This window comes from Eleutherodactylus coqui, chromosome 5 (assembly GCF_035609145.1).
Source record: "Eleutherodactylus coqui strain aEleCoq1 chromosome 5, aEleCoq1.hap1, whole genome shotgun sequence".
Taxonomy (NCBI): Eukaryota; Metazoa; Chordata; class Amphibia; order Anura; family Eleutherodactylidae; genus Eleutherodactylus; species Eleutherodactylus coqui.
The window spans coordinates 27,318,191-27,330,797 of NC_089841.1; the positions used below are offsets into that span (position 1 = coordinate 27,318,191).

General features: G+C 43.3%; 1 protein-coding gene across 1 annotated transcript; it reads right to left on the minus strand.

Moving 5' to 3' along the window:
* Positions 1–2,061: 2,061 nt before the first annotated feature.
* LOC136629145 (uncharacterized) lies at positions 2,062–9,313 on the minus strand. Its single transcript, XM_066605296.1, has 2 exons — positions 9,251–9,313; positions 2,062–4,516 (listed from the first exon to the last, which is right to left on the minus strand). The coding sequence occupies exon 2, from the start codon at positions 4,459–4,461 to the stop codon at positions 2,482–2,484; it is 1,980 nt and encodes a 659-aa protein (XP_066461393.1). The 5' UTR covers positions 4,462–4,516; positions 9,251–9,313; the 3' UTR covers positions 2,062–2,481.
* Between the last annotated feature and the right edge of the window lie 3,294 nt (positions 9,314–12,607).

Below are 12,607 nucleotides of genomic sequence, written 5' to 3' on the forward strand. Positions count from 1 at the left end.
CCACTCACACAGGTACAGGTGGAGGTACTATCTAAGGGCTTGTCCTTTTTCCCTGTACTGAATACGGACTGGTTTAAAATGGATATTGACTTTAGGAGTTTTTTTTTAGGAATTTGCATCTTAAGAGCTTCTTCTCCAAACAAGGTGAAATTGTTAATATGCAAGAGACACAGATGGATCCCAATGAGACATTCTCTTCACGTGCATTGGGTCTTTGTAACAAAAGCACCTTTCATCCTCCACAGGTTGAGGTTGCTGTTGATACGTACTCCAAACTGGTAGTGAAGGACTTAAAAAAGTTGAGAACAGGAAAATATAGATCACATTACAGAAATAATCTGCTGAAAGAGAAGCTCTTAAATCTTAGAGTGGCGATGTGGACATCACGATCAGAGCAGATCAGGGCTGTGGTCATGTTGGACACACAATATTATAATGGATGTAACAGTATATGAACCTCTACATGATAACCCCACTGCTCAATATCAGTCATCACTACGTATGTTATTAGATGATGCATTTGAGGGTGGAATTATTGACGGGCATCTGAGGGATTTCTTGTATATTTAATATCCGGTAATGGTCACACTGTACACTCTGAAGAAAATACATCAGAATCTGCAGTCTCCTCCGGGATGTACAATTATTTCTGGGAGAGGTGGTTTATTAAAAAATGTATATCGTTTTCTCGACAGGGTTCTAAGAAAATTTGCAGTGGAGTCCAAATCATATATTCGCAATACAACTGATTTTTTGGGGTGAAAATTCAAGAAGCCCATGTTACAGAGAGTACCATTTTGGGAACTCTGGACACTGTCTCTCTCTCTTCACCAATATCCAACACAACAAAGGTTTGGAAGCCACACATGAACAGCTGGTGAGATCTAATTTGTCAAATAGATGCATTCAGTTTTTATTGACACTTTTGGAGATGGTCTTCAAGTGTAACATCTTTTTGTATGATGATAAAATCTATCACCAGCGCCAGGGGATGGCGATGGGTTCGAATGTCGCACCAACGTAGCCAATGTGTACATGGCGTTTGTTGAGGAAAGTTTCGTCTACACCTCTGCAGGCTAGACACCTGTCTGAGCCTGGTGGAGGTACATAAACAATATTTTATTCCTCTGGGATGGTACAATTGGCGGTTTACAGGAGTTCTATGAGGGGTTGAATATGATCTTTCCCGAATTGAAATTTACCTTCATGCATTTGAACAAAGCGATACAATTCATTAATGTTGATATTACTAATGACACTGGGGCATTGATATTGAAGTTTATACAAAGCCGATCGACAAAAATAATTTGCTTCTGTACTGCAGTTTTCATCCTAACAGAATGCTCAATGCGCTCCCATGGAGCCAGTGTCTACGGGTTCGTAGAATTGCCCATGATGACTACGTAGATGCATGGCTAAAACAGATGTGCGACAAGTTTACTCAGAGAGGTTACCCTGATGACTCATGCTCTACCGTGTGAGCTTTTATGCAACGTTGTTCTACAAGTTCATTATTACAGACTAACACGAGGGACAGCGGTTCCATGCGTATGCCATTTATTTCTACGTATGGCACTTGAGAAAGGGGGATTTCGCAGATTATCAGGAAGCACTGGCATATTTTGTCGGATTGCTGTCCTGATATCAACGAATTCCCGGTCCCCTCGTTGATGTCGTATCGAAGGGGGCCGAATTTGAAAGACATGCTGGTACATACTACTGGCCATAAGAACAAAGGAAGATTGTACAACGCACATTCAATAGCTGAGAGCTTGTCTTACCTGCTCAAGTTTTGGCTATTCTTTAACCTCATTGGCATACCTACCAAGCATACCGTCTGAGACAGTTTTCAAAGTAAGACAAATATAAAACACAGGTTTATTTACTCTTTAGTATATGTAAGTAAAATAGTTAATTAACATATAGGCATTGAGATCACATGGGTAACAAAGATAAGCATCAATACGTCACCGGATATTGTAGCATCACTCCGCAATCGGGGGATCTCCAGGTACGATTTATAGGAGGAATCCGGTTAGTACGCCGATACGTCTATCGACCACAACAAAACGAGTCCCGACTCCTCCCTGAAGATCACTGTTATTTATGCTGTTCTTACATTACGTGGCATATCTGCTTCTGCGCAGTTATGGGTATATACGTCATTCTAATATGGCTATTCAGGTTCTAGACATGCGTAGTAGATGATTGGCAACAAAATATATTGAATATTTTGTCCATGAAGTTATCGACATCTGTGTTGTATTATGAGTCATTCTTGCTGTTCTTACCATATATGTTCAAAATATTCTGCTTTTGAACAAATGTTAGCAGAATATTCAGACGGGTCATTAGTTCATTGAAGTTCTGGTTAACTCATACGGCAACTAGTTATTTGATTACCTTAATTTCCCTGCTTCTGACACAATCATCCAGTTCAATCGTATCCCATACGTGTCACAATCGGTCCTTAATCATTCACTATTTGCCGTATGATACCATTAAAACTTTTGGTTTTCTACAGAATACCTTATATGCCATGAAACAATTCCATAGCGATAAAAGTATTACAACTATGGCCAATACCAAAACAGGATGTATTAGCCAATTAAGAGTGGTTTGTGCAGATGATGAATAACCCATAAAGATGTCATACCAATGGTGTGACGTGGCATCAGCAATAGCCGATCCCATCTTTACAATTTTGCCAGCTATTACAGTAGTACTTACAATATGCGTTGCCAAAGATCTATTAAGCAATTTAATATGTTGCTGTACTTCTTCTGTGTCTTCTAACAACTTTTTGAATTTGGTCAAATTTAGATCCCAATTTGACACATTTAAAGGCAGTGGTTGCCAATTGACAGCCACTGTCTTGTCTTGTTCAGGTAATAACACAAAGGTCTCATTTTCCCAAACAAGTGCAGATACGTTTCGCAAGCATCCTGAAAATGGGACAACCATCCCAGGTACAACAGGATGATTACTTGCCAAACATACCTCCTGTGGGGCTATTTCAACCATCATCTTAAAAGTGAGTGGCAGCACAGTCCATTCACATACATTGATCGTATTTTGTAATAAGCATGGTTCATAAACAGCCGATTGGACCTTGCATATGGTCCCTTCTAATGTATCATCACACAATGATAAATCATGAGTTCTATTTTGGTCATCAATGTAAATCCCGTTAAATCTAGGTACCCAGAAATGCATATCTTCTGGAACACCTATAAGTAAGGGGAGAACTACAAACTTACACATCACATTCTTTTTAGTAACATTGTATATGAATATGGTCCCTTTACATAATATATCATTGCAAACCATTTTCTGCGCCTCCAACTGTATCCAATCAGTCTCAGTTATAGTCTGATTGAACACGGTCCTCCACACCTGCTCATTGCCAGTCATGAGCATAGTTTGAAGTGTGTTCTTTTGTTGTTGCTGATAAATGGTCTGCAAGGTACATATTGACCAATTAACATAGTTAGATATGTTAGAATTTATTTCATATGAAAACCTATTAGATGCATCTTGCAAATCAAGCATTTTTGTGTCCACATCCGTTTGCATACTAAAGGGCTGCCATATAGTGGGCATCCAGTTAGCCTGCAATGTGAGCACATCTTTAATACCACTTCCCGCGTTATGCATTCGATTAGCTAAAGTCTCTATATCAAAACCATTAATAGTCCCAGAAAGCGCTCCATAGCCTCCGAGTAAGGTATCATACCAAGCTCGACGGGAACGCTTGGTAGGACAAGTCCTTGAGGGTGGAAACTGCACGGAGGCTTGTATAACAGTCTTTTGAGCATCTCGTCCCACCAGGCGACAGGTGGATGGAACCCTTTTTATATGTCCAGGATCTATTTTAGAAGCATTAATGTTCACGAATACCAGGAACTGGCCCCACATGGCCCGATTCTCGATCTCCGTTGCATTCCCACATGTAATTACTTCTGTCTCATTTAAGGGAAATGAAAACTGCACTCCCGTATTTGTACAATTCTGAACATATTGTATCACCAGGGAGTAATTGAGATATGGCAACTCTTTTGGTCTCTGACAGCAGGACACTTTCACAAGTGACGTAATGTTTATTTGTCCCGTTGCCTTATGCAGTGCATATGAAGGACGGTAAGTCGAACTTATATGCGATAATGGATTTCCACTCCAGATAGTCCCATCAAAGGTAATATTCACGATATAACATTTCTGGTTGGCTTCACAAGTGAAGTTGTCTTGCTTCCTGGTTCGGGTTGAATTCCTCCAGCCCCACGAATAGTCATTCCTTCCGGTGTCATTGACGCGGATCCCTGGCGTCCACGCATCACCTACTGCGAACACCGAACACATGACGCCAAGGATTCCAAAAATGATTATGTGATTCTGTAAGTGGCCTTCTCTCCCAAGTGTCCACTTTTTTGGTGAGCCCAAACAGCTGTACCTTGAAGCCATGCTTCCTTTTCCTTGTCAGGTTCTTGGACGGCAACAGAGATCGATGCTGCCGCATCTGCTTGAGAATTAAATAAACGTTCCAATGAGTCAAGAGGGACATGAGCATCAACATGAAACACAGTACTTTTAGTACTCCTAATGAATTCCTCTATATCTTGCCAAAGCTCCTTCCCCCACAATTCCTTACCATGAATGTTCCAGTCGTTCTTCTTCTATCCCATGATCCAAGTGGCCAAACCATTGGCAACTGACCATGAGTCCGTATACAAATGACATTCTTGCCCTTGTTCCTGCTTCAGAGCTAAGAATACTGCACAAAGTTCTGCATATTGACTACTCTTACCTTCTCCTTCCATGACCAACGTCTTGTCTAATTTTGGATTAAAGGCTACACTTTTCCATCTACGTCTTCCACTGATATACTTGGCCGAACCATCCGTGAACCAAGCATGCTCTTTTTGGGAGTCTGTCAACTCAGAGTAAGGTATTCCCCACTTTACTGGGGATTCCTCCATTTGCGCTACTGGTGTAACCTGACCATCTGGAGGGATATCAGCTATCTTTTCATGCAGGGCAGCTATCCCCCCTTCACCTTTTTTCACTCTTTCCGAGATGTACCATTTCCACTTAATGATACTCTGCTCCTGGGCATGTCCTATCCGATTGGACTTTGGATTAGATAATACCCAACTCATGATGGGTATTTGCGGCCTTAGAAGGACTATGTGTCCTGTCGTCAATTGTTCAGTATCCACCAGGGCCCAATAACATGCCAACAGCTGTTGCTCCAGTGGAGTGTATTTTTCTCCTGCATCTGGTAATTTCCGATTCCAGAAGCCTAGTGGCACTCTTTTGCCCCCTTGCTTCTGCCACAATGACCAGTTTGCATACATATGCTGAACTGATACATGAAGTTCTATCTCACCATCTTGTAAAGGCCATAAATCTACAGCCTGTTGTATGGCTTCTTTTACTGCCTCAAATGCAACCTGTTGCTCTTCTCCCCACGTGAACTCGTACTTCTTGCGAGTCACCTTGTAAAGAGGAGCAAGAAGCTGCCCCAGATGCGGAATGTGTTGTCTCCAGAATCCAAACAATCCTATGTAGGATTGTGTTTCCTTCTTGTCTTTCGGAGTGGGAAAATTTAAGATTTTCTGCCTTGCCTTAGGGAGAATCTCCCTATGGCCCTTATTCCATTGAATTCCTAAGAATTTCACCGTCTGAGAGGGGCCCTGCACCTTGCTATCATTTATTTCCCATCCTTTTTCCCGCAAATGATGTAACAGTCTGTCCAATTGTTTCTTTACAGATTGTTCATCCGGTCCCTGAATCATTATATCATCGATATAATGTGAAAACTGCATTTCTGATGGTAAATCAAACTCATCCAAATGTTCTGCCACCGTCCGGTGACAGATGGTTGGACTATGTATCCAACCTTGTGGCAATCGAGTGAACGTATATTGACGTCCTTGCCACGTAAAGGCAAACTGATCTTGCGCCTTTTCTTCTATTGGAATTGTGAAGAAGGCTTGTGCGATATCAATCACAGCGTACCATTGTCCACTGTGACTTTGGATCTGCTCCACAATTGTAATGGTGTCTGGGACAGCTGCCGTCAAGGGAGGTGTTTGTTTATTCAATTCCCTGTAATCGACAGTCATCCTCCAAGACCCATCACTCTTCTTCACAGGCCATACCGGATTGTTCCATGCTGTGGTTGCAGGCCTCACAACCCCAGCATCGACCAAATCCTTAATGGTTTCTCCTATTTCCTTGTGACCTCCAGGAATTCTGTATTGCTTCATAGCAACCAGTTTTCCTGCAGGAGGGATGTGTACGGGTGGCATTTTGACCTTTCCCACCGTAACTGGACAAGCTTTTATCCCTATTTTCCTTACGCCAAAGGCAAACTTACCATCTTCGAGGTGTAGTGTCAATCCTTTCAGAATATCTATGCCAATGATATATTCCGGAATAGGTACTACTAACACCGTGTATTTACGTAAGGGCAAATTGCCCAGTTTCAAAGTTACCTGTGTCTGTACTCCCTCAGTAACTTTTCCTCCCAATCCTGAAATATTAACTTTTGGACCTTTAAACTTTTTGGGATTTCCATAAATCAGAGTAGCCTCCGCCCCTGTATCTACTAAAGCTGGGACCCTTTGGACATTACCCCCTTTCCAATGTATGGCTAGCGGGACATAGGGTCTGTCATCCCGCCTAACCCAAACAGGGGCTTGGCTTGCTACCTATGCGGAATCAGAATCTGATTCCTCCAGGAGCGGAGCAGATGGCTTCAAATGGTCCTGCACTTGGGTAGCTACCATTGCAGCCATCTCCTTCCATGGATAGATCTTTTGAAAGTCCTCCCATTCTAATTTCTTAGGTTCTAAATTAGTGACCTGCTTCTCTCTCTTTTTAGAAGCTTTTGGGGCCACTGAATCTTCCCTTTTATCCACCTTTTTGTTGGATAATACCTTCTGTTTATAAAGACGCCACAAATCACCTGTATCTTTTCCATCAATGGCGTCCTTGGAGACTCCAGCTTTCAGGAGAGCCTGAAACATATCTCTACGAGATACCCTTGGCACTCCTGAATCACCAGTCCCCTGGGAACTAGGATTCCTAGACCTATCACGATCTGTTCGCTTTTCCTCTCTATCCCAGTTTCCCATATCTTGCAATTCCCGCATTCTAGCCACGACCGCAGACATTGGCTCATTAGTCATGGATAGAAGTAGGGTCATCATCACGGCTTTATAAGCCAGAGGTGCAGTCTTAATTAAACGATTTCTAACTCCTGCTGTCAGCCGAGTCTCCAAATAATCTTCCATATGCTCGATGATAATTAATGAGACCCTCATAGCTTCCTCCTTCAACCTTTCAATGCCATCCCTGATAGTGTACCAAGGTTTGTCATTGATTGGAATGTCTGCCTCTGTTGGGAATTTATTAAGAAACCCATTGGTTACTATATTAAACAGGGAAATAGCACTTTCTCCTTGATGATTAGGAAAATATTCTCTAAAATTTCTACTGATTACTGGATCTCTAGTTAGAGTAACAAATCTCATTGCATCTTTTGGATCCAACATTACCCCAGTCGCCCCGTGCTCAAATAGACGGACCAACCATGGTATGTCAGATTCCCCAGGCCTTTGCCTAAATCTACTCAGTATATCATCAACTTCTGACTGAGAAAAATCCTCTAGGGTAAGCCTGGTGCGCCTATGTGGCACCAATTCTTCTTGCACCAACAGTCTCCCATCGGCATCGTACATATAGTTTCCCTGATCGTCATACCTGGGCAACCTTTGCCCATCATGACCTACGATAGGCTGGGTATCGGGTCCATATTCAGTAGTTTCCTTCCTTCTGCTAATGGGCTGGGCACGTTTTAAAGCAGGTGGATCAATTATTGGATTGGGTGGGTCTTCCCAATCCCCCTTATGCCAGTCCTCCTCCCCCGAAGAAGATGAGGAATCCCATAAGTCTCCATCCCACTTATCTGGGTCCCAGTTCACAGAAGCAGAAGCTATAGCTTTCGATACCTTTCGCTTATCAACTTTACCTTTACGCCCCTTATATTTATTCTGAGCAACTTTTACAACAGCCTTTTCTGCAATATTCTGGTAATGTTCTATTTTTTCCTTTATCAGCCTTTGGTTACATTCCAACACCACTCTCTTTCCTTCAGATTCTGCTAACTTTTGTTCCGTCTGATTAAGTTTTCTTATTAGTTGGGACTTCTTCTTATGGATATTCCTATAGGCTGAGGCCAATACCCAATTCCTCCTACCCAACTGAACTGCGTCACCGGCTTTGGAGGGGGTCTCCTCGAGTACCTTAACGACATCGAGGGGCTCTGAATCTTTTAGCTTACTATCCCATGATTCTGCAAGCCCACTATGCATCAACTCCTGAGCTAATATATCATAGGGACCCTCGGACCAGCCGGGGATGTCTATTTTCTGAACGATTTTAGTTTTATCTTTCTTGGTTCTTTTTCTAAACATATTGTTGTCTTATTGGCAAAATGCCAATTGGTGAAACTTTTTGCGCAGAGTTCCCCCTTACAGAACTCACAAAATTTTGGCAACTTGCCAATTGGTGAAACTTTGCACAGAGGTCCCCCTTACGGCGAGGCACCACCCTGCAAACTGGCACCGATTTCCCGAGTCCTGTCTCAAAGTTACAGAACTCCGAAAATTTTGGCAACGTGCCAATTGGTGAAATTTTGCACAAAGGTCCCGCTTATTGCTAGACACAACCGTGCAAACTGGCACCAATCTCCCAAGTCCTGTCTCAAAGTTACAGAACTTATAAAATTTTGGCAGTATGCCAATGGGTTCAACAGGGACTACTTACTGCGACTATCAATGTGTATTTACTATTATTACTCTATCACTTATCAAAGCAAAGTTATAACCATTTGAACCCCTTGGCAATGGGCCAAAAATCTAATATGGTGACAGCAGCCCCCCGTGCACTGAGAAGCACTGTCACAATACCAAATTATACAGTAATATAACCTTACCAAAGACAACAATATATATATATATATATCCTGCCAGACTACGCCAATTTATGTCTTACCTGCTCAAGTTTTGGCTATTCTTTAACCTCATTGGCATACCTACCAAGCATACCGTCTGAGACAGTTTTCAAAGTAAGACAAATATAAAACACAGGTTTATTTACTCTTTAGTATATGTAAGTAAAATAGTTAATTAACATATAGGCATTGAGATCACATGGGTAACAAAGATAAGCATCAATACGTCACCGGATATTGTAGCATCACTCCGCAATCGGGGGATCTCCAGGTACGATTTATAGGAGGAATCCGGTTAGTACGCCGATACGTCTATCGACCACAACAAAACGAGTCCCGACTCCTCCCTGAAGATCACTGTTATTTATGCTGTTCTTACATTACGTGGCATATCTGCTTCTGCGCAGTTATGGGTATATACGTCATTCTAATATGGCTATTCAGGTTCTAGACATGCGTAGTAGATGATTGGCAACAAAATATATTGAATATTTTGTCCATGAAGTTATCGACATCTGTGTTGTATTATGAGTCATTCTTGCTGTTCTTACCATATATGTTCAAAATATTCTGCTTTTGAACAAATGTTAGCAGAATATTCAGACGGGTCATTAGTTCATTGAAGTTCTGGTTAACTCATACGGCAACTAGTTATTTGATTACCTTAATTTCCCTGCTTCTGACACAATCATCCAGTTCAATCGTATCCCATACGTGTCACAGAGCTGCCCCTGATTGGTCCTTGCGCTGAGCCAATCAGAGGCAGCACTCACTCACCCATTCATGAATTCATGAATGGGTGAGTGAGAGCTGCCTCTGATTGGTCAGGGCTGTAACCAATCAGAGGCAGCCCATTCGGCAGGCGGGGATTTTAAATCCCCGCCTGCTGAATACTACTCAGAGCAGTTCAGGAGAACTGCCGGCCGGCCGCGGCTGAACTCTGTCTGCGGGGACAAGATGAGTATATTTTTTTTTTTAACTTTTTACACATTTTTGGATGATTTTCAGGGAAGGGCTTATATTTTTAAGCCCTTCAGGAAAATTCATCCTGAGATCGCCCGCAGCCCATTGCTTTCAATGGAGCCGGCTGTATTGTAACTCCATTGAATTCAATGGGCTGGACAGCGCTCCACTGCTCGGGCCCGTTTCAAAGGAAACGCGGCTAGGAGCAGATTTTTCGGGTGATTTTTCGGCCCCGGTCACGCGATTTGCGGATGCGCATCCGTCATGCGATCCACAAATCGGGGCAAAAAACGCCCGTGTGACCGAAGCCTAAAGGGTAAATGAGCTGTAGATCTGTGTCAAAAATGCACCAAATACTCTGGGTTTTCTGGCAAATTCGCAACAAAAGCTGCTACGTGTGAACGTACCGAGGGCGATTTCAGGCGGCCATATGTGCACAGCAGTCGCCGCTATGGGGTATAGTTATGGATGAACTGTTTTTTTCCCTTCTCCGGCCATAGCGCAGGAAATTGAAAAAAACGCTAGAAGATAAGTCCTGTCCTATCTTTTGCGCATTCAGTATTACCTATTTGCAGGAGAAATAGGGCAAGTCCTATCTTTTCTTGGCCGTAATATTCACGAACTACTGAAAACAAAATGGTTGTGTTTCATCCTGTTATTAATTATCACGGCTGTATAATGGGAGTAAAACCCGCCCCGTGTTTAAGCCCCTATACGCAGTTTACACGCTGAGGGCTCCTTCACACGGGGAACGCATCTCACATCAGTGTTTTGTGAGCCAAAACCTAGAATGGGTCCAAAATATGGACAAGATGCGAATGTTTCCATTCTACTTTCTCTGTACGTTCTACTTCTGGTTTTAGCTCATAAAGTACTGATGAAAATAGCGCCATGTGAAGGAGCCCTGAGCGAGCGGCATGTGAGCGCCAGCTTCCGTGAAAGCAGATAACACCTGGCAGACGCTATGGCACAAATGTGACTTTTATTTACTACATACCATTAGGCCAGCTGCACACGGGCGGAAGCGCATTCATGTGTGCATTTACTTAATCATCATTGCGTTTTTGCACAAGCCTGCTCGCTTTACTGCACATTTTGTTTTTCCAGTGTTTTTCCTGTCCCTTCAGGACAGCAGCGGCAGAGCTCCAGCGTATGCTGTCACATGCCGCCGGATCAGGACTTACCAAGGTGGTGGGGGCAGCATCGTTCCTGGCAGCCCCGATTACCCCAGTAGGATGTACCTCACCTGGGTGCTAACAGGGAATGCATCGGCCTTGGTCCAAGGACGGGCTCTCGAGCACCACAGTGGCCATCATCCAGGCTGCGGCTGCTGCATCGGCTCCCCGGAGCTAGCAGCTGACGTCAGACACTCCGGGGCGGGGGCGTCACACAGAGCGCATGGAGGGGATGGGGCCTACCGCAGGTGGCACCAAATACAAAAATAAACCTCCGCTGCACCAGCAGAATGCTGCAGGAGGCTACTACAAGTGGGGATCGGTTCCTAAGGACAGGAGTCCGAGCCCACAGTGCTGTAAGCTGTCCTGTGGTCCAAACTACAAACACCTGCACTACACTCCCTTTACTAATGGAGTTCTCTCTTGTCATTTCAATACAGGGATACTCAAAAACCTAAGGAGGTTAGGAGGAGAAGTAAAAAGTGCCCAGTATGCTTAGTGGAACTGGATGACTCCTATAGCAAAACACAATGTGTTGCATGTTCAGCAAAGATTCTGCGGGAAGAAAAATCTTCTGTTATGTCTGAAATCCGGACAGTCATCTGGGAAGAAGTGCAATCCTCCCTCTCAGATCTCCAGTCAGGGCCCTCAAGGGCTGCAGGAAGATCGGCTATGGCAGTGTCAGAGTCTGACTCTGACATGGCTGAGGAATTTGTTTTAGTGGAATTAAGCAAAGTGGTGCAGGAGAAGAGAAAATATCTATTCTCCACCGCTAACATGGATCATTTATTGAAAGCAGTTCGTAAGACCATGCAAGTTGAAGAGGAGATACAACAACCCCGCACAGCACAAGATGACATGTTTGGAGGCCTCTTACTTCAACGCAGATCCGTGCTTCCAGTGAACACGACACTTAAACAATTGATTCTAAATTAGTGGAATGATTGATGATTGATTTCCAAAGAATTTAGGGAGCGAATCTTGTTTTCGGATGAAGATGTTGCTATCTTTGACAAAATGCCGAAGATAGATACAGCTATCTCTGTGGTGGCAAAGAAAACAGGGCTACCCTTTGAGGATATGTCCCATCTGAAAGAGCCAAGGGACAACAAGGTGAATATGACCATGCGGAAGGCCTGGTCTAAATCGAGTATGGTCATGAAAACCAACATTGCATCCACGTCGGTAGCACGGTGGTCTGGTTGGATCAGCTTACCTCTCTAACTGATCAGAAAGCCTCAAGAGAGGAAATTGCTAGTGGCATTCCTTTACTTCAGATGGCCACAGGATTCCTGGTGGATGCTTCCATGGAGTTAGTCTGCTTTAGGTCCTGTATGGCAGCTTTATCCAACACAAAATGAAAGGCAGTCTGGGTAAAAGAATGGTCAGGGGACGTTACCTCTAAAAACAAACTGTGTACTTTACCTTTTCAGGGTTTATGTATATTCGG

Coding starts and splice junctions, on each gene's coding strand:
- LOC136629145 (XM_066605296.1), bottom strand. CDS start 4,461: ATGGCTTCAAGGTACAGCTGTTTGGGCTCACCAAAAAAGTGGACACTT.